Genomic DNA, 24,051 nt, shown 5'->3' on the forward strand with positions numbered 1-24,051 from the left:
TTAAGCTTATTCGAAAATATTTCAGTAGCTGAAAGACAAACATGGCCGTTATATATCCAGTTTTCATATTAAAACAAAACAACATCAAACACAAAAGTGTCATGTTGTCAAAATATAGCCTATAAAAGCGTCGCACTTTCGCCGACCATACGATGAATAGAAAAATCGTGACATTGCTTTACGTATGTTCTATTCCATTACATATCTATGATTCTTCACAAATTCTTCAAATGTAGTCTTCCACAATCATCGATAATTGGTCACAAACGCTACCGCTGAAGTCGATAGCTTAGCTAAGAAATTCTATAGTCTGCAACAGTTGCTAACTCTTGATTTCAACTTACTGAACTTCAACTTACTCTCCCGAAGGCGACGATAAAATTATTTTTCTGCATTTAGGGACTGGTCAGTTTCTTCAGCCTGGGGGGGGGGCGGTGGATTCATGGGGGGGTCACCCTGTTTTTGACTTTGGTGATAGGGGGGTCACCATGTTTTGAAATGCCCAATAGGGGGGGTCAGTGTGTTTTTGAATTTTGACACCGGCTCATCATTGCCTAAAATGCTAGTGTCAGCCACAAATTCATCATTCCGTTGTATTTTTCGTCGCGCCCTTCGGGCGCGTAACTTATTAATCAGTTCATATTTTCAGCACGCCTAATCGTCCGTGGCTAGAGGGGGTCTACGTGCCACCCCCCCACAGGATAACAAACCTGTATTTTTCAGAAGCCTTGGGATCCCTAGAATACGAAATGGAATTTTAACAGAAAAAATATAGGGATGGAATAGCTGTTATGGTCATGTTTTGAAGGGTACCGCAAAATCACGATTTTCCAAGCCAAATGCATTTTCGTCAAATCTGTCTTCTTGTAAGTCATGTGCTGAGCTCATTTTTTAACATAACCTCACTTGTTTGGTATCATTAGAAAGGGAATTTATTCCTCTTTAAGATGACATATTGCATTATGCAATATCTGCTACAGTATTTGTCAAATATAACCAAAACTTACCCTTACCCCAAAATTTAACATTACAAATTACAGAAAATCTCAAATTCTACCAATTTTTAGCTAGGCATAATAAAAAATGCAATGCTTTGTCTGAAATCTGTTTTATTTCATACAGGGACATGTCAGAAATATGAAATAGACTTTTAACAGAAAAAATATTGGGAATCTACAGCTGTAACAGTCATATTTTGAAGGGTACCGCAAAATAACTAGTGTTGCAGATTTGCATGCATTTTTGTTAAAACTGTCTTCCTATAAGTTATCTGCTGAGCTTGTTGTTGAATATAATCTGGCTTGTTAGGTATCATTAGAAAGATAATTCACTAATCTTTAGAATGACATATTGTAACATGCAATATCTTCTATAGTTTTCATGATATGTAACCAAAACTTACCCCATACCCCAAAGTTTACATTGAAAATTTCAGTCATAGCTAAAACCAAATTCTACCATTTTTTAGCTTGACACAAAAAATCTGGCCGTTTTGCTATTAAATCTATTTTATTTGGTACAGGGACATGTCAGAATTATGAAATAGACTTTTAACAGAAAAAATATTGGGAATCAACATCTGTAACAGTCATATTTTGAAGGGTACCGCAAAATCATAGTGTAGCAGATTTGCATGCATTTTTGTTAAATTTGTCTTCTTATAAGTTATCTGCTGAGCTTGTTTTTGAATATAATCTGGCTTGTTAGGTATCATTAGAAAGATAATTTACTGATCTTTAGAATGACATATTGTAACATGCAATATCTTCTATAGTTTTCATGATATGTAACCCAAACTTACCCCTACCCCAAAGTTTACATTGAAAATTTCAGTCATAGCTAAAGACCAAATTCTACCATTTTTTAGCTTGACACAAAAAATCTGGCCGTTTTTGCTATTAAATCTATTTTATTTGGTACAGGGACATGTCAGAATTATGAAATAGACTTTTAACAGAAAAAATATTGGGACTCTACAGCTGTAACAGTCATATTTTGAAGGGTCTCGCAAAATCACAGTATTGCCAACTCGCTTGCTTTTTTGTAAAATCTGTCTTCTTAAAAGTCATCTGCTGAGCTTTATTTTTGACATAACCTGGCTTGTGAGGTATCAATAGAAAGGTAATTTACTAGTCTTTAAAATGACATATTGTAATATGCAATGTCTTATTTAGGTTTCATGAAATAGGACCAAGCTTACCCCATACCCAAGGTTTACACAGCAAATTACTGCAAATCTGAAACTCTACCATTTTTACAATTTATTAACTTTATATACCAAAGGCAATGCTTGTATGCAATCTACGAAATATGTGTTTTGTTAAAAAGTATGTTACAAATATGAAATTAACTTTTAACAGGAACATAATATGATTTTGTAGCCTTTTGGATCATATTTGGAAGGGTACCCAGGTATCAGGGCAATTTGCCGAAACACATACATTTGCAATATATGGGTTCCCCTCCAAAAATGATCCAAATGGCTACTAAATTGTATCATCTTACAGTTAAAGTTAATTTTATACTTGTGACATACTTTTGTAACAAATAAATCAGATTTTAAACAAGAATTGCCTTTTGTATTATGTGCAGCAAAAAATGGTAGAATTTAGATACGCTGTAATTTGCGATTTGAACTTTTTGGGTATGGGGTAAAGTTTGACCATATTCCAGGAAAACTATGAATGACATTGTATATTACAATATGTCATCTTAAAGAAGAATAAATTTTCCTACTAATGATACCTCACAAGCCAGGTTGTGTCACAAAATAAGTTCAGCAGATGACTTACAAGAAGAAGAATTTAACAAAAAAGGTGCCAATTTGCGGTACTGCGATTTTGCATTTCCCTTCACAATATGGCTGTTACAACTATACAGTCCAAATATTTTTTCTGTTAAAAGTCTATTTCACATTTCTGACATGACCCAGTACCATATACAACAGATTTAATACGAAACAGAGCTATTTTTATCATGTCTAGCTAAAAATTCACGGAATTTGATCACGTTATCTATGACAGTACTTTCAATATAACCTTGGGGTATGGGGTACGTATTGGTCATATTCCATGAAAACTATACAAGATATTACCTGTTACAGTATGTCATTGTAAAGACTATTTAATTACCTTTTCAATGATACTAAACAAACCCGGTTATAATCAATAACAAGCTCAGTAGACGACTTATAAGGTGACAGATTTAACAAAAAACGCATGCGAATCAGGAATACTGAGATTTTGCTGTACCCTTCAAAATACAGCTGTTACAGCTATAGAATCCCAATATTTTTCTGTTAAAAGTTCATTTCATATTTCTGATATGGCCAAGTACAAAATAAAACAGATTTCATACAAAAAATTGCCTAATTTTTTATGTGTGCGTAAAAAAATTGCTTGAATTTGACATTAGCTATGACAGTAGTTTTCGATGTAAATTTTGGGGTATGGGGTAAGTTTTGGTCATATTTCATAAAAATCTGTACAAGATATTGCATGTTACAATATGCCTTTTTAAAGACTAGTAAATAATCTTACTAATGATACCTAAGAACTTACATTATATTCTATAAGAAGCTCAGCAGATGACTTAAAAGACGATAGATTCAACAAAAAGGCACGCAAGTCAGGAATACTGAGATTTTGCTGTACCCTTCAAAATCTGACTGTTACAACTACAGAATTCCAATCTTTTTTCTGTTAAAAGTCTATTTTATATTTTTGACATGACCCATTACCGAATGACATAGATTTCATACCAATAAATGCCTGATTTTATATGTCTAGGTAAAGAAAATGGTAGAATTTGATTTTAGCTATGACTGCAATTTTCAATGTAAATTTTGGGGTATGGGGTAAGTTTTGGTCATATTTCATGAAAACTATAGAAGATATTGCATGTTACAATATGTCATTCTAAAGATTAGTAAATTATCTTTCTAACGATACCTAACAAGCTAGGTTATATTCAACAACAAGCTCAGCAGATAACTTATAAGAGGACAATTTAACAAAAAATGCATACAAATCTGCATACACTATGATTTTGCGGTACCCTTCAAAATATGACTGTTACAGATGTAGATTCCCAATATTTTTTCTGTTAAAAGTCTATTTCATAATTCTGACATGTCCCTGTACCAAATAAAATAGATTCGATAGCAAAAACGGCCAGATTTTTTGTGTCAAGCTAAAAAATTGGTAGAATTTGGTTTTAGCTATGACTGAAATTTTCAATGTAAACTTTGGGGTAAGGGGTAAGTTTAGGTTATATATCATGAAAACTATAGAAGATATTGCATGTTACAATATGTCATTCTAAAGATTAGTGAATTATCTTTCTAATGATACCTAACAAGCCAGGTTATATTTAAAACTAAGCTCAGCAGATAACTTATAAGAAGACAATTTTGACAAAAATGCATGCAAATCTGCTACACTTTGATTTTGCGGTACCCTTCAAAATATGACTGTTACAGCTGTACATTCCCAATATTTTTTCTGTTAAAAGTCTATTTCATATTTCTGACATGTCCCTGTACCAAATAAAATAGATTTAATAGCAAAAACGGTCAGACTTTTTGTGTCAAGCTAAAAAATTGTAGAATTGGTTTTAGCTATGACTGAAATTTTCAATGTAAACTTTGGGGTATGGGGTAAGTTTTGGTTATATATCATGAAAACTATAGAAGATATTGCATGTTACAATATGTCATTCTAAAGATTAGTGAATTATCTTTCTAACGATACCTAACAAGCCAGATTATATTCAAAAACAAGCTCAGCAGATAACTTATAAGAAGACAAATTTAACAAAAATGCATGCAAATCTGCTACACTATGATTTTGCGGTACCCTTCAAAATATGACTGTTACAGCTGTAGATTCCCAATATTTTTTCTGTTAAAAGTCTATTTCATATTTCTGACATGTCCCTGTACCAAATAAAACAGATTTAATAGCAAAAACGGCCAGACTTTTTGTGTCAAGCTAAAAAATGGTAGAATTTGGTTTTAGCTATGACTGAAATTTTCAATGTAAACTTTGGGGTATGGGGTAAATTTTGGTTACATATCATGAAAACTATAGAAGATATTGCATGTTACAATATGTCATTCTAAAGATTAGTAAATTATCTTTCTAATGATACCTAACAAGCCAGGTTATATTCAACAACAAGCTCAGCAGATAACTTATAGGAAGACAGTTTTAACAAAAATGCATGCAAATCTGCAACACTGTTATTTTGCGGTACCTTCAAAATATGACTGTTACAGCTGTAGATTCCCAATATTTTTCTGTTAAAAGTCTATTTCATATTTCTGACATGTCCCTGTATCAAATAAAACAGATTTCAGACAAAGCATTGCATTTTTTATTATGCCTAGCTAAAAAATTGGTAGAATTGAGATTTTCTGTAATTGCAATGTAATTTGTTAATTATTTTGGGGTAAGGGGTAAGTTTTGGTTATATTTGACAAAAACTGTAGAAGATATTGCATAATGCAATATGTCATCTTAAAGAGGAATAAATTCCCTTTCTAATGATACCAAACAAGTGAGGTTATGTTAAAAAATGAGCTCAGCACATGACTTACAAGAAGACAGATTTGACGAAAATGCATTTGGCTTGGAAAATCGTGATTTTGCGGTACCCTTCAAAACATGACCATAACAGCTATTCCTCCCTATATTTTTTCTGTTAAAATTCCATTTCGTATTCTAGGGATCCCAAGGTTCTGAAAAATACAGGTTTGTTATCCTGTGGGGGGGGGGGGGTGCACGTAGACCCCCTCTAGCCCACGGACTATAACTTTAACATATCAAGCATACATACATCAGAGATATCTGTATGTTCAATATTTTCAGCGTGCTCTTCAAGCTCAATACTTTAATATATCAGACATTTTTCAGCATGCCCTTCAGGTGCATGACTTTAATATACAAGGCATATATATCAGAGATATCAGGATGTTTCATATTTTTCGGCGCGCCCTTCGGGCGCCATACTTTAATAAATCAGAGATATCTTTATGTTTGCTAAGTGAAAGTGTACCATTATGAAATCTGCATTTCATATGAAAAGGATGACAAATTCCTGATACTTTTCTGTTCTCTCTATGAGAATTCAGTATGAGAAAGCAACATGCACAAATATTTCATAATATATATTTGATACAGTGACTTATTTTAGAGATAGAAAAATGACAAGATATCTTTCCTTCTCATTGATGCAATTATTTTCCTTTGTTTCACAGGTTTTCTGTAGAAAGATGCTTTTTATGAACAAAATAACAGTCAAAAAAAGCAGTTTTTGTCATTATTAGCTGTGCTTTTATGGTTTCAATGTTACAAGAAAAGGTCCTCTCAGACACTGTACACATCAAATTTGGCTAAAAAAGCTCTCTATGGCTCCTCAGGAGATTTAATTGGATGGTTGGCAAGTTTTAACACCCATCAAAGTTTTTGATTCACTGCTTTTTCCTCTTTGATATTAATGATTGACATCCATTTCTGTACAACAGTTCAGGACATCTGGTTAAGCATAGAAAGTGTGATATATTCACAGCTCATTCAAAATACAGCTCATTCAAAATGTACTGTATTTAGACTTTAAGATTGACACTTTGAAATTCCTATCTTACAACTGACATGTCAACAATGTCATTAAAACGTAGAATATAAATATATGTAAAATGTAAAATATAATATATATATATATATATATATATATATATATATATTATATATATATATATATATATATATATATATATATATATATATATATATATATATATATATATATATATATTATATATATATATATTATATATATGTAGATGAAAGTCCGGAGCTGGACCTATAGCTCTAGTTCAACTATTGAGCACTCTGCCAGTTCGATGAAGACATCAATCTACGTCCTGCTCGTATATATATATATATATATATTATATATATATATATATATATATATATATATATATATATATATATATATATATATATATATATATATATATATATATATATATATAATATATATATATATATATATATATATATGTCCACCTTTTGTTTTACCTATGTCGCGCGCCGGGGGGGGGGGGGTCACCCTGTTTTCGAAATTGGAATAGGGGGGGTCACCCTGTTTTCAAAATTTGGAATAGGGGGGGTCAGCCACTTTTTGACGTCAGCAAAAAATAAAATACCGCCCCCCCCCCCCCCAGGCCGAAGAAACTGACCAGTCCCTTAGCTGGCGACAGTTTCTGTAACCCCTAGACGAATTCTGGTAGTTCACCTTACATTTAGGTCACCATGTAAATATGATAAACTCACCCACAAGGGTGACGAATAATTCTAGTACCTGTATCGATCATATTTTGACGACAGACCCTGAAAAGATAATTCATACTGGCGTAGCGTGTATTGGATTAAGCGATCACTTCCCTGCTTATATTATTCGACAAACTTCTAGCAAATCTATTGATAAAGGTAAACACACAATTAAATACAGATGTACAAAGAAATTTGAGTCGGAAACATTTTGTAAAGATCTTGCAGAAGTTCCATGGTCAATTGTCAGCAGTTCTGATAATATCACTGATATGTTAGACACATGGAATAAGTTGTTTCTAGGTGTTGTGAACAAACATGCACCAATCAAAGAAAAACGTGTAAAATATCCAAAAATTCCAGAATGGTGGAATGAGGATATTGAACTCTCAATCAAGATTAGAGATAATCACAAACAAAATAAATCATTTGAATTATACAAGAAATGGAGAAATAAAGTCACAGGTTTAATCAGGGCAGCTAAACGTGATTTTTACAATGGTATGTTGAACAATTGCTCAAACGATTTTTGGAAAGTTTTCAAACATCTCGTTCCACGCTCACAATCACAGAATCCTACATTCTTATCAGAGAAGGTAATGAAATTTCTGACAATAAAGACATTGCTGACACTTTTAACAACTTTTTCACAAATGTAGCTTCAGAATACATAAAACAAGCAAACAACAACGATGACCTTCTCAACAAATTGACAAATTTTTAACAAAACACCTTCCGGATGATGCAAAATTCAATATACCATTGCTAAAAGACTCAGACATTTTGAAATATCTTATGAATTTAAATTGTAACAAATCCACTGGTTTAGACGGCATCAGTTCAAAATTTTTGAAAATTGGCGCAGGTCAAATCACACCGGTCTCACAGCTCTTTTTAATTATGTAATCACAACAAGTACTTTTCCAAGTCAATGGAAGTCCGCTAAAGTAACTCCTCTGTTCAAAAAGGGTATCAAAGATAACATCTCAAACTACAGACCTATTTCAGTCCTTCCTGTTTTGTCAAATTGTTAGAAAGACATGTACATAGTCATTTTTACAATTTCTTTCATTGCACAATTTACTGTCAGATAAACAATCCGGTTTTCGTACGTTCCACTCTTGTCAAACAGCTTTGACTAACATTACCAACTCATGGTACCAGGCAATCGATAGTGGAAATCTAATAGGTGTTTTACTCGTTGATTTTAGAAAAGCCTTTGACCTAGTTCATCATGGTACTTTACTTAAGAAACTCAGACTTTATGGTTGTTCAGAGCAGACAATGGGCTTTTTCACTTCATACCTCGCAAACAGAACTCAGTTGGTGTCCTTTAATGGAACCCTGAGTGATTCTCTTCCTGTCAGTACAGGTGTACCGCAGGGATCTATTTTAGGGCCCCTGTTGTTCCTACTTTTTATAAATGACCTCCCTCTGGCTTCTGAAAATTCTGATATGTATAGTATGCTGATGACACAGCAGCTCAGGTGATCAGTCCCAAAATTAACGAAATTGAAACCAAGCTGAGCAGAGATATGAATCTGATCACACGCTGGTGCGATCAAAATAGCATGTGTGTTAATTCACAGAAAACTAAGGTTATTGTCATTGGTACAACGCAGAAAAAAGCCAGAACGAAAAATCACATCAATGTTATGTGTGGCAATGATCAGCTCGATTGTGTAACCCATGAAAAATTGTTGGGTGTAACCATTGACGACACCCTAAATTGGGAAAAGCAAGTAAATTCAGTTTGTAGTAAGGTAGCCTTTAAATTGCTGCATCTAAAACGTATTCGTCCCTTTTTAACTCAGAGAGCTAAGATGATATTTTACAATTGTTTTATTTTACCCCATTTTGACTATTGTTCTAACATATGGGTCATTGTTCCAACAAACTTTTACTTCGTGTTGAAAGACTACAGAAAGCTGTAGCCAGAGTACTTTTAGACTCAGATTTTAGCACTCCTAGTCGTAATTTATTCGACGTTTTAAACTGGTTACCATTTAGAGAAAGGATTGTTTTTAATGAATCAGTCTTGATGTACAAAGTCCAAAATAATTTGGCTCCTAATTATTTGAATGTTTTTAGAAGTGTCCAGAACGTCCACAGTCGTAGTACAAGATCTGTAGACAGAAATGAATTATATATTCCAAGACACAGAACTCAAATTTTTAAGAGGACTTTACGTATAGCGGTGTCAAAATATGGAATAGTTTACCAGCAGATGTCAAATTTTGCTCTACTCTTCACTCTTTTAAAACGAAATGTAAGTCTCATCTTTTGGGCAAAATGTAATTTTTGAGCCATTTTTGGAGTTTTTTTATATTTTGTCGTCTGTTTCTTGATGTCTTAATGTTTTATTTTCTCTGTTCTGTTTTTTTATATTTTTTTAATGTACATATTGTATATTTCTTGCATCTCGACACTGTGTGAGAAGAGCCTTCGGCTCAACAGTCTATCGAGTTTAAATAAAGTCTAATAATAATAATAATAATAAGGGCGAGAGTACAGAAGAGATGACTTATGGTGTCTAATTGTTGTGACCGCTGCTGTGCAGTGCTTTCACTGAACGACGTCCAATTTAAATACCGGGTCGGGCAAATGACCTCTGACGCATTGTAGCGTACCATTCCTTTGTTGTAAATCCGATGCCCATAGGTGTTGTGAAAGGGAACGCGTATGCATTCAAACAGAAGAGTGGGTTCCGGGTTGAATCTTACAGAAATTGGCCGGTTTTCTGTCAGCAAAATGCTATTTTTGATCGGCCTAGGTATTCAATTGATATCACTAAGCCAGCAAGGTAAGCAGACTTACTGTTTTGAGTCGAAAATACTCATCGCTATTACGCAGAAACATGTCGATATGACAGAAAATCGAAGTTTTTTTTCACGCAGACGCTACCAGGAAGTGAACTCGCCGAAATTACCTGGTCACGTCTGACTACACGAATTTGTTTAGGTCGCACCATATTTTACAGGAACTGCTTTTCAGACTTTTACGGTGTATCGATTCCTTTTTGTCAATTGTTTGGTTAATTGTTAACGTAAGCTGTACGTCGTAAATACTATAATATGGTAATCGGTCTGAGATGTAACTCTCAAATAAATTTATTTTTATCAGTTGAAGTCCGCTTAATTGGTGGTCGGACGCCATTTGAAGGAATAGTTGAGGTCAGACGAGATGGGAAGAACTCATGGAGATATATGTGTGGAACTGATGCAGGATGGGACCTAACAGTAGCAAGGGCTGTGTGTAAACAACTGGGTAAATTATATTTATATTGTACATCTTTATAAGTAAATAAACGATGAAAAGATACGTCATTACAACCTCCTTTAACGTTTCTTCCTCTGTTAGGATTCGCCTGACATTTACAGGAACCACTATTACAGTTTATACCTATTAGATATTTCTCTTTCTTCTTTTTTGTGTAATTTGTACCGACGTAATACTTATTGCAAATATCGTTCTGCTGCGATAGATACTTAATCAGTACGAGACCACGACGTTCACATTCTAGCGCAGCATGCAAGCCTCTGTCTCAGTTTGGGGCAAGGTCATTTTCCCAATGAACTCATGCTGCTCTGAGAAACTTTCCAGTCGACGTCCCTTTCTCTACACAAATGAACTTGTGTGTTACGACAATATTTTAACTTTGAAGTTCAAAAATGATACCGAAGGAGGTGAGTCGCTCGCTTAAAGATGTACTTTCATTCTGTAAATATTTTCTTAACGACAATACCTTAATATCGTAGTCTGAGATGAGTTCCCATGACTCTAAATTTGGAAAAATAAAGAAAGTGTGCATAATTAGGGAGAAAACAAAGTGCACCACTTAATTGTAGACCTCTTACCATAATCGAAGGGAAAGTATAGAAAGGCAGTATTTTCAAAGATCGAGGAGCCGTTCTAAATTCAAAATTTTGAAAATAATGTAGACTATGTTTTTAAGACGGCGAAATATAATCTTGGTTTCTCCGTAAGTTTAACAGTTTTAAGTAACAGTTATTAAGGACAATTAAACATCAGTACATCGTTCACTGACTAATTGAACACTTCTTGACATCCGATATCGTATCCTAATGGGGGATATCTCTGATAAAATTTGAAAAAAAAATCATTATGAGTTGTCAGCCTGACAGGAAGGATCATTGGTTCACTTCAGAAACAACCTTCTGAAATCTACCATCTGTTATTGGAACGACAGGTCAATCACATTTTGAAGGCTCTATCACATCTATTACTCTCTCAATTCCAAAGCCCACCGTCAGGTCGACGACTCAAGGTTGCTCGTGTGAGTAAAAATTCCCATACAACACTGAAACTCAGGATTTTTTCAATTATAGTTAGGTCTATTTTGAAGATCTATTAAATGTTACTATTATGTAAAGGTTCCAAGACAGGAAATTGACCTTTAACACGATTGGAACTAATTGGGATAATTGGATTTTTATGTTTTTCAATTTCTCAAAAGTGTTCGGTGCCCTATAGCTGGCTGTCGCAACATTACAAATTACACATAAAAACAAGTGTATAACTCAAAAAAGTAGATGAGCTTACATTTGCAGATTAAACAGACATTACCTCACCATCCAATTATCCCAAATTAGTTCCAATCGTGTTCTTTAAAATCCAACAATTTCCTAGTGGTTAATAAGCTCAGAACCCCAGTAAATTATATATTTTCGGAAAGCCTAGAAATAGGAAAACATTTTGGCTACCATTGTGTCACCATTATTTATATACCTATCACGTGACAGGTAATTTGCATAACCTTTCAAAAATCGGTTTTCGCTATGGTTGCTTTCAATGCTTTGAGATATGTGGTTGAAATTTGTGTGAGTGCAAGATGTCTTAAGGATCTTCCAAAATGTGTCTCAGAATTTTTAGAACCTTCTCAAACAATGTTTATGCCAGAAAAACTTCCAGAACGGTAAATTTAACCCTAGTTGATTTCTTTAAAATTGTGCTCAAAAAAAAACTAAGCAAGATATAAAAAATCTGAGACACACTTTTGAAGAACGTTGTGACAGCTTTTATTTCAGCAAGTTTGAGTCAGATATTTTGAAGTATTGAGACAAAACATAGGGAAAACCGATTTTTGAAAGGTTATGCAAATTACCTGTCACGTGATAGTTATGTAAACAATGGTGATACCATGGTACCAAAATCTACCCTTATATCTAGGCTTTTAGAAAATGTATCATGTATACGGGGGTGCTGAGCTTATTAACCACCAGAGAATTGTTAAATTAAAGAGGTCAATTTCTTGTCTTGGAACTTAATTGCCAGTCAACAGTAGTGGTTTCTTTTTACAGTTAAAAGTAACTTATGTGTAGCTTACATAAAATTTTATTATGTTTTTAAATTTGATAGACAATAAAGTCTTTGGTTTGATTTAATTTGTTTTTATTTGATTTTAAGAATGACCTACAATGCACTTACAGGAAGGCTTTTGTGGTCGCCTTTCATTTCCAATGGTGGCAGTGTTTTCTCAGTATAAGTGTATTTTGTTGTACATAAAACATCGAAGTCGGCATTACATTTAACATTTCTATTCATATTCCTTGCAGGGTATTTCACGGTAATGTGGGAATGGTCTAACAGTGAATTTGGTAAAAGTGATCTGCAGTCTTCTGTTTGTGACGTCAGATGTCCTATCATGTCAGAATCGTTAGAAGATTGTACCATAGATTGGGACAACAACGGACATGATTGTCAGTGTCATGACAATTACCATGTAGGAATCACGTGTTACTGTGAGTAAAAAAGGATACCGTAATAATTGCGCTATTCTTTGAGCTTTTTAGATATCTGAACATGATTTTACATCAAAAGTGATGACTTCATTGTTTAGCCCGACGGGCTGCCATAAGTTCATAGTCGAAGATGCCTTTATCAAACAGTTACTACTGACTCCAGATACCGACAATTTGTTTCAGCAATTAAGAGTCATGGGCCTAAAATTTTACAGTTCGGAAGGCCTCGATATTTTGCCGAGGCCAATCTATCTCATGGGTAGCATATCGATTCAAGTCAAAGGAAAATAGGATCGAATGTGTCATTCTATTACACACTTTGTTCTGTAAAGCGTACAGGTTACCTAGCATAATTTTCAATTCATAAGAGATATATCATTACCTAGGGGCGGGCATGACTGAGATTAAGTCACTTCAAACCTCCCTCCCTTTCATGTGAACAAAGTTTTAAGTGTAACAGTCCAACGACGTAATCCCAGTTTGAACTACTATAAAACACGATAATAATTCAGTATCACGTCCATGCACCGTTTCCCTAATGTAAACATGAAAAGTTTTAACGTTGATGTGATTTTGCGCACGATAATTAAACAAAAAATTTGCGTTTCGTCTGTCCTGTGCGTTTTTAAATACTCTGCGTGTTTTATATCCTATCAAGCTAAATAGAGCTTGTTGTTCATGAAATCAGCAACTAGTTCTCAATTTCTTTTCAGATGTTGGATTTCTTGGTCGATACAAGGAGAGTTATGACAGAATATTTCGGTAACTACATCATGGCCAATACCTCAAATGTTGTAACAATACAAGGATGCATCGGAGCATGTCGGGATCGAGGAAAGACTATAGCCGTCCTAGAAAGTACCGATCAATGTTTCTGTGGTGATGACTCTGTTGATTACGGGCATTATGGAGAGGCTATTCCAGGATTACTAATACTGAATGACACAAATGCCGTGCGATACAACACACATAAGTGTTCAGGTGATACAGGAACGCAGCCTTACGTACAAGGCTGTGGAGGGGATTGGCAATTCGATGTTTACGACAGTACGTCTATAAACTTATTGTTTACGCGTACGTTAGATGAGACTTCGATTCCAAGAATGTTGTGAACAGTAACGTTTGTCTTGTATGCCGTTTTGCGTTCTTGTGCACTGTGGTAGTTATTACTTGAATTAAAAAAAAAATCCTTGATACAGACAAAGAATAGGAGAACACAAATTCATTGCAGCTCATCATTTATTCAAATACTATGATGGCTTGTCAATCAAGTACATGTATTTAGCGTTCTTACTGTGCTTATCTGATTTTACGAAGAGACTGTCGTAATTGGTTTGCTTTTCTCTATCATGACGTGTGTAATTCATTCTTGGTATAGCAAAGGATATGAATCTCAGAAATGTCTACGCAGTGATGTTGCAGTGTTTCTGGGAGCAGAAAGTCATTCACTTATTTGTCCTTCGCTTGGGAGCATATTAAATATACTTCTGGTCCATCAAGACATGTTCATCTCTGTATTAACATATGACGTTCAGCCGTTAGAGTGAATATGATGTATAGTAAAAGAGTGGTTTCAGATACTATTATTTCACCTACTGGAAAAGATATATTTAATGAATGACGGCTTCTTGAAAAGATTATAAGCGGATATGATAAATGTAACATTTACCATCTGTCTTTCCCAGCATCTTTCGGTGCCTGTGGTGGTGACTACACTGATTCCAGTGGATACATATATTCACCAAATTTCCCCGGTAACTATATCAACGAACAATCGTGTAATTGGACAATAACATTGGATCCTGGACACATAGTAAAGCTAACCACTCTTATGCTGAGATTGCAAGACAGTGACATGGTGATTGTGAAGGATGGGATAGAAGACCATAGCTCTACTATCAGTACTTTTACTGGTTATTCACCACCACAGCCATTATACAGTTCATCAAATACTCTTCGTATTGAGATGATCACCGACATTGTTGGCAATGATCTGGGATTTATAGTGCAGTTTGAAGGTAAGAATACGGTTTATCTTCCCATTCAAATACCTTTTGAGAGTGGCGGCAGTCGGCGGAAATTGCCCTTTGTTTAGATTACATTTTGGGGGCTTCTTGCTGATTAAAAAAATGCTTTTATTTCTAGGAGGTTGTCACCGGAAACCATTTACATTGCCACTACCGATTCACTCCGAAGATTATAACAGCGTCATCTTAAAAGCGCCATCAATATATCACCTTAAACGAGTTAACAAGCTCCTAGAGTCGAAACTTAAACAGTTTTCATGCACAACGTATAAGTCCATAATTTTACAATACCCATGAAAGCCACATATCCGTTTTCGGGCTCAAATCTACATCTAGCAAAAGGGATTCATTATTGCTTCACCTTTTAACTTACAGAGTTCATAAAAGCAGAGACAACTATTAGCTCATCTACTCAACAATCAACACAAATGACTTCAGACACAACGAAAAAAACAACTGTGTCTAAAGGTCCTAGTCAACAACCACCCGCAACTGTCTCATCGACTGTGGATACATCTACTGTACAGTTACACACAGTAATATTAATATCAATTGAACAGTCAACTAAAATCAAAAATACATCAAGACAGATGACTGTGACTTCAACACCGACAAAGTCAGCGACTTCTCAGGAAACGGAAGACCGCATCATCACAAAGTCAAGGTCAACTGACGTGTCAAAGCACTTCACATCGGCAAGCGCGTCATCTGAAGGCATCGGGTCTAACGAAGGTGAGCTCGAGAATGCTTTAGATCTAATTGAATATTCAGTTTCAGTTTGAATACACGGTTTGTTTGTTTTTGAAATGTGAATGATGTTAGTTTGTTGCCATGAATCTGTAAGAACATGATAATCATCCGAGAACGTTTAAATGGAAATAAATGTTGAACATGTTGAAAAGTGCAGGAGACAATTGTTAATCTGTACTTCACACAAGCAATGTATAACTTGTTTTTCTGATTTGTCGAAAATACTTAACGTAAGGTATTTTTCTCAATTAATGAGCACAAATACAAGTAGCAAAACCTGTTTCAGGAAAAAGTGACAGAGTAAACACCAGCAAAAGATAAGCTCGTACAATTCTGTTGTGTGCGTGATCACAACAAAAATGGTCTTCACTTTACGCAAGATACGTATTGTACGGAATATGGTCGTCCGAATGGGGTCAAGACACTTCGCACCAAAACCACTTCGCCCCACACTACTTCGTCCCAAAACCATTTCGCACCAAAATCACCTCGTTCCAAGTACTGCTTCGTCCAACGCAACTTCGCCCCAAGTACAATCCCGTACCACTTCGCCTAAAGTATAGTACCGTCAACTCGTCCTAAAACAACGATGTCACGACGTATCATGAAGTTGTTTTACCAGCAACTTCGAAGCATTAATGTGTGAGGACATTTTGGCTACCACAAAACATTTATTGTTGCATGAAACGGTAGAATAAGAAAAAGAAACGCAAACTACTCAATGCTGCTACATCTCAGGTGCGCATGCCGTGCGCGGAATTGCACGATATTTTCTCGAAATGAGTACAATTTCAAGATTTCAGTCCCGGGATGATAGAAAGGTAATGAAAAACATCGATGGCAGTGATTGGTTATATTTTCAGCTTACGGTTGGCGATAAGTTTGGGGCAAAGTGGCATTGTTTGGGGCGACATGGTTTGGGGCGACGTGACTTTTTTGGTACGAGGTTGTTTTGGTGCGAAGTGGTTTTGGTTCGAAACGGTATGGGATGAGATGGTATGGTGCGAAGTGGTTTTGGTGCGACGTGTCTAGGAACCGTCCGAATGAATACAATTCCTACCGAACTGTTCAGTCAAGGCTGCAGACCCAGTCATTTTATGTTACAGTACTAGTCAGACTTGGATTTATCCGACTAAACATTGCCGAGCTTGATATTTATATTTGGATAAGATCTTTTGTTTCTTATCATAACGGTACGCTTGTCAGGTTAACATTTTCACGACTTCTTGACACAGTCACTGTTGACTTGGCTCTTATATGCAATAGAACATCCAATGGAAGGAATATAGCAACTTAACACGATGCCAAAGCTTGTTTTTGCCTTGTGCTCAAATTTTCAAAAGTTAAACATACCAGATGTCTTGAGAACAGAACCTTGCAATATTCTTCGGACATGTAAAGAAAAGCCCTAGATCTCATGACGGTAAACCAATGACTTTATAAATGGATAAATCGCAAATCCAAGAATAAAGCATTTTGGTTGGCCAATTTCCACATTCTGGACACTTGTCGTGCTATTTGACTTAATATTCGTCGTTTAACCATGGGGAAAGTTAAGTGAATTTCAGAAAGCCAATGTCGCTAGTTCAGCCGCCGACTTGTTATACAGAGCATTCAATGTTAAAGTCAATGGCATGAATTGATGAAATTATTAGAAACTCGAAGGCAAGCAAAAATATATGGAAACTTGAGAGATATAATACATTTATGGTCAATTTATTGTATGACAGGCTGTCAATCTCCATAATTATCTAAAATAATCATAAAGTTGACAGCCTGCAGCGTAAGTTGGTATTTGTTTTAATACAAATGGAAATACACTTGGTAAACTGTGAACTCTCAAGCTTTATGACTACCTCAATCATCATCCGTTAACATTAACGCAAATTACTCGTAACTTTATCAGTCTTTTTCAGTCAACTGATGAGAAGAAATATTGCTGCCTTTCTTTTTGTCTTTTAAAGAGATTATAACGACATGCGTGCAGAATGCACATCGATTTAAAATAATGTTTAGAACTTTTTTAAATGAATACAAAAACTAACGGGGAATCGAATCCGCTCCGTATCCTTTAACTGATCTCATCTATCATAGGTGATATAGGGGAAATTTAATTCCCTTCAAGATTCCATTCTAGACTTGTGGAAAGGTTAGTTGGGCAGGTTAGTCACAGTGATACTCAACTAGATGTTAGTGATTAACATGGGAATATTCTCACTTCTAGTAAAAAATGGATACTATATTTCATCACTTGAAAGACTTTGATGCACCCGTACCGTTCAATTAGCCCTGTTTCATAAGTAATAAGGTCCGGGACATGTGTACCTGTCACAGTGATTGGTGTATGTGGTCCTGTAAGGTCTGCTTACAGCCCACTCATTGGCTGGACCCTTTCTCTTATGTCTCAATAGACGTATATAATTTAGGACATAAATTTGTGTCCTAAGCCCCAGCGTCGCTCACGTTGATTGGTAGGTCTTATGTCCCTATGTCCCATTTGCGTTCATTCATTGGCTGCCTTTATGTCCTCAAGTCTCATTAATATTTACTGTTCCGAAACAAGTTCATTCATTGGCTGCCTTATGTTCTTGTCCCTGCCTCACTTTCGAGTGTTACTTGTCTCGCTCTGCCATGTGCTCATTACTGTAACCTGTAACGCATCTGCGAGCCTAGGCAATCATTACCAGGCAGGTAGAGCGTAGTCGCAATGTTTGTGAAGACAAATTTGTCTTCACAAACCTTGCGACTACGCTCTAGCTGTCTGGTAATGAATGGCTATGTTCGCAGATGCGTTACAGTAATGAGCACATGGCAGAACGAGACAAGTAACACTCGAAAGTGAGGCAGGAACGAGAACATATGGAGGCCAATGAATGAGTTGCATTCGGAACAGTAAATATTAATGAGACTTGAGGACATAAAGGCAGCCAATGAATGAACGCAAATGGGACATAAGGACATAAGATCTACCAATCAACGTGAAATCTATGAACAAATCTATGTCCTAAATGTTATACGTCTAATAGACGTATATCATTTTAGGACATAAATTGGTGTCCTAAGCCCAGCGTCGCTCACGTTGATTGGTAGGTCTTATGTCCCTATGTCCCATTTGCGTTCATTCATTGGCTGCCTTTATGTCCTCAAGTCTCATTAATATTTACTGCTCCGAATGCAACTCATTCATTGGCCGCCATATGTTCTTGTCCTTGCCTCACTTTCGGGTGTCCTTGTCTCGTTCGGCCATGTGCTCATTACTGTAACGCATCTGCGAGCCTAGCCAATCATTACCAGACAGCTAGAGCGTAATCGCAACGTTTGTGACTGGCCTATCTTTCTAATGGTAGAGCGACTGCATTTTCAATGCTTCAGGTCAGGCTAAGGGCAGTCAGCACTGTCACGTGATCTTCACACGCGCACTTTAGTGAAAAAGACCACATTCACCTCGTTCTGCGTCTATGTCCCCCATAGACGTGTGTACATATGCCTAAGAAGAAGGTTCTTCTCAGGCATATGTACACACGTCTCAGGGGCGCATAGACACAGAGCGGAATAGACTGTGAAAAGACGTGAGGAAACAGCCTCAGATGAAATTTTGCTCAGCTAATTTCTCTCGTGTGCGGCAGGCTTCAAGAATAACAAGGTTTTCGTAGCTGAAACAATTTGATTTGCAAGCGCGAACTGGTATAAATGCAGGGCTCTGTCAGCATGCTCTAAAATTGAAAACAGTCCGTCATATTGCATAAGTGTTACTTGCTGCGAATCCGTAGCCTTTGCCACTCGGGTAGCTGGTCATTGGAGTGGATATGTCAAGGAGTGGCAGGGCTCGTTTTCGCAGCATAAGTGTTACATGGTTCACAAACTCTACATGTTAGATATTGTTCGGAATGTTTGTGTTCGGAACAAATTAAAAATTATAGTACAGTCTTTGATTTATACCAGCGTCCTCAAAATATCACTCAAAAACTGAGTCGTTACTAGCAATTATATCATATCACTATATCAGCCAATGGCGCAAATACAGCAATATGATTGGCCAAGACGTGAAAATGACCGTGGTATATTCGCGATATACCATAGCTGCAGCTGTTACGTGCGCGAGTTCTCGGCAACATTACATCCTATTTTGACATTACCAGACAGAATTTCAATGTACTGTTATGATATAATATCAATAAACCATACCCAGCGACGACATACCACTTGATTTTGACAGTTCACTCTATATATGCACTCGCTATCGCTCAAAATCTTGTGGTATGCCATCGCTTGGTGTTGTATATTGCCTTAGTATTCTGAGCAAAATTGACATGCGTGTTTTGAACCATTAATGTTTCTAAGGCGAATTCTGCCTTCTGTCTTTGTCTTTGTACGTAATGATCGAACCACGTACCAGTTGTTTCCACGACGGTATCCAGGAAGCAGGGGACACTACATTACGAGCCAGCGAACACTACAGAACGAGGCTAACACAAGGACACAAGGCAACCAATCACAATGCGACGAGATCAACATTACATGGCAATGAGACCCAAGAGAAAGGGTCCAGCCAATCAGTGATCTGTAAGCCGACCTTATAGGACTGCAAACAATAATGTCTGTGACCGATAAATGTGTCTAGGACATAAATCGTGTGTCTTTTTAACTTCAGTCGTGTCACCGATGTAACCATTACGCTATGTTACATGATATAAATACTACTATCATTGCATGTGTGAACAGAGTTTTTGTCCAGCCACCTGGATTCTACACTAGCAGACCTCATCATGATACGGTCATATTGCATCGTTTCAGATATGTACATGTACATTGGTATCGGTGGCGGGATGTTCATTTTTCTGGCACTCGTTCTGATTGTGGTTATCGTGGTATTAATGCGGGGGAAGCAAAGGTGAGATTAAATTTAAATCATCGACTTAAGCCTATTATCAATGTTGATGTCAGTTATTATTGATCATAATGAAAAAAAATTGAATATCTGTATCGTTGAGAAAGCATATTAGCAATAAAAAGCACAATTTACAATAATTATAGATCACAAAAATTACTGTTTCATGCTAACACTGCTCAGAATTTGGAAACACAACACTGCTAATAACGTCGTGTGGTGTGATATTCACACTTTAATCTAGAATCATTCATGAATAATATCTGACATGATATGAATTGCTTAAATCGTACTTTTTAACTGATTCCAGAACGAAGACACAGGAATCTGACGAAAACATGCTCAAACCTATACCGGACTTAGTTCGAAAAAGTGATTCCGCTGAAAGCGTTAATCCAGACGTAACACCTGCCGTGCGCGAATCGGGCGCACATACGGCATTTATAAACGAATCTTACAGACCAGAATCCGTTGCGCCAAATCGCGAGTCAATCGGCGAAGATGACCGTCACAGAATAGACGAGACACTGACTGGGGGTCTCACAGCAGATTATGAGTTACTTGGTCCAGTCAATGACAAGGAACCCGTGCACCCACAGTCGATTGACAAGACGCCTTCTCAGCTTGATGACTCCTATGCTCCGGTAGACATGCACAAGAAAAGAAGTAATATAAATAGTACATATGAGTGGAAAAGTGAAATGGAATCCCAGCACGGGCTGACGGATCGACAAAACACTAATGAAGATATGCAGACGACAGAAGATGCCCCAGTCGATGATAGAGAGAGTGAAGACGTCCCGGCTGTACCTGAGAGGAGCCAGTTACGATTGGAAGACAGTGAAGATGTTGGACAAATGTATGCACAAGTTGATAAATCAAAAAAGAAAGGAAGAACCAATGAGACAGGATACGTCGATAATGTATTGTACGAATCTATGTCAGACAAGGAACCATCACAACGTGAAGGTTTTGTCGATAATATTGTATATGAGTCTGCAAGTAATATGGTGTAAAGATTGGAGTTATGAAAGCAGCATGATTACATGAGTGAAATTGACATTTGTATAATACGTAAGATTGCTTACAATAAAATGATAAGGTTTAGGTTAAGCTCTTTATAAATGGTTCACAAAATATCTCGATGTTCACTGATATATTTAAGGTTCCCCCGAGTAAATACTGTAAAATGTAAAACGAAGGTATATTAGAACATGTACACATCTCGGGTGACAGATTTTCCTAATCTCAATAATTTAATTCTGGACTAATGCTTGTATGTTCTCTCTTTGAAACACGTTGGTTAATGGAAGTTCTTATCTCACTGTTCTATGTGAGAAAACGTACCATTTAGTGTAGTCACGTGAACAGCCTCCTTTTTCAATTTTTAAGGCTGTTAAATATTTGGTAATTTGTTTCTCTGGTTTCAAAAGTTGGACGGTATTCCCTGATTTTTATTCTTAATTTTAAAGAGAAGATTAACGGCTTTCTTGAGGATAGTTGTAACGAAATTTTAAGTCTTTCACTTTCGATGTTTGTACTACCTTGATGGCAACTTACATCTTAAAATTATTCGACATTTGAGATGAATTAAAATATTGCTTGTCTGTCTTTTAAAATCTCTTGTCCATTCGTGATAATATTGGTATGTTAGTCTGTGGTTCGATTAACAAACATTTAATTTAATCGTCTTCCTGCAATGTGAATTCTTATTTACGAGTAAATATGCAGAGTTAAATATTTTGTGATATTCAGACACATCAAATAAATAAAATGTTACCGGTTCTTTTGATAATGTACAATTTATACAGTGACTATAGCCACACAGATAAGAACTGTTCTATAGATTTTGAGGTATTTGTTTGTATACGAGCCAGACGATTTTCCATTACAACCCACTCATACTTTGTATAGTTCGGTGTTAAAATGATCCGCTTGTAAACTAGATACATTTTACTGTTTCTTAACAAATTACTCATGAGGTGCAGAACTGTCCGTGAGTCGATAAATAATATTATTTCGAAGGTGGTTTTTCATTAATTTAAATTTAAATCGGCATAAATTTTACACTGAATTCTAAACAGTTTTAAAAGAGATGATGTATTTTTATATAACAAAGTTTAAGTATCATTTGAAATATTAGTTTTATTTTCATTAAACAGTGATTTAAGATTTCCAATGATGACAGTATTGTTAACTTCACATCCTTTACAAAATTCTAACAGCTGAATTGCTCTGCAATATTAATCGTTTCCAATTAATTATTGAGAATTGTAGTCGACAATTTTTATCTACTAAACATCAAGATACATTTACATTTAATTTCATGCAAATGAAAACAGAACCTCCGAATACATTGTTTTGAATTTTGCATGTATTTTTATCACCGCGTAATTGTATTTTGTCAAAAATGTTTTAAAGAAGTTATGAATTTATTTGATGTGGTTAGCTTTTGCACTATTATGCTAACTTTTGCAATGATGAATGTACAGAAGAAAGCGACTCAGTATTTTTATACAGACTTTTACTTTACAAAAATGTAAGAATTAGACCACAAATTTTGTCATGGGAATCAAGCTTCAGTCTTTCCAAATTTGCCATACATGAGTGCCATGGATGTTGTACTGATTGAGTGTATCGGAGTTTTTCGAGGAAACAACACCGTTGACAACCTTAAAGTGTCATGGTACCCTACAAGCTTAGGGACGGTCTTCGAAATGCTGTGATAGCAATTCATTTTAAGTAGTTTCGGGTACATTGCCTCTAATAGCAGAACATGATTGTATTGAGATTCATTTAAAATATCACTTATAGAATATTATATCTAGAGGCGAGAAAATTTTAATAAAATAAAAACCACATATACCTGTGTTATCGTACCTGAAGGTACATTGGAAACATTAAGAAGGTCGAAATGATTTCCACCTACATGATGTTATGTATGATTGATTTTCAATTATAATGCAGACCTCTTTGATTCAAAGCGGTTACAATTTATTGCCACAATCTATTTGGCGTCAACTGTGTCCTTTGCCAACCAAAAGCGTTCTCACACAAAATCGGCCAGATCTAAAATTTGTGTCGGCTGTAAACCCGCCCCTCAGACTCGACATAAACTAGCTCGGTTGGAAGCCGACCCGATGTGTTTGCATTGTTTTTATTTTAACTAGAACCATCTGCCAATCATCAACCAATCTCCGTAATGTAAACGTTGTATTTTAGATCTCTAACCCTTCATCAAGCAATCATTTCATTCCTTTATTTCAAGGACATTTTTTCCCATATGG

The 24,051-nt window shown here is 35.8% G+C and overlaps 1 protein-coding gene across 1 annotated transcript; it reads left to right on the top strand.

Moving 5' to 3' along the window:
* The first annotated feature begins 9,982 nt into the window (after nucleotides 1–9,982).
* On the top strand, nucleotides 9,983–23,619 carry LOC139132951 (uncharacterized). The gene is made up of 8 exons (XM_070699291.1): nucleotides 9,983–10,140; nucleotides 10,461–10,604; nucleotides 12,914–13,099; nucleotides 13,813–14,146; nucleotides 14,785–15,117; nucleotides 15,502–15,858; nucleotides 20,671–20,767; nucleotides 21,075–23,619. Exons 4-8 carry the CDS (start codon nucleotides 13,813–13,815, stop codon nucleotides 21,778–21,780), a joined length of 1,827 nt encoding a protein of 608 aa, XP_070555392.1. The 5' UTR covers nucleotides 9,983–10,140; nucleotides 10,461–10,604; nucleotides 12,914–13,099; the 3' UTR covers nucleotides 21,781–23,619.
* The last annotated feature ends 432 nt before the right edge of the window (nucleotides 23,620–24,051 follow it).

The sequence above is a fragment of the Ptychodera flava genome, chromosome 5, assembly GCF_041260155.1.
Source record: "Ptychodera flava strain L36383 chromosome 5, AS_Pfla_20210202, whole genome shotgun sequence".
NCBI lineage: Eukaryota > Metazoa > Hemichordata > Enteropneusta > Ptychoderidae > Ptychodera > Ptychodera flava.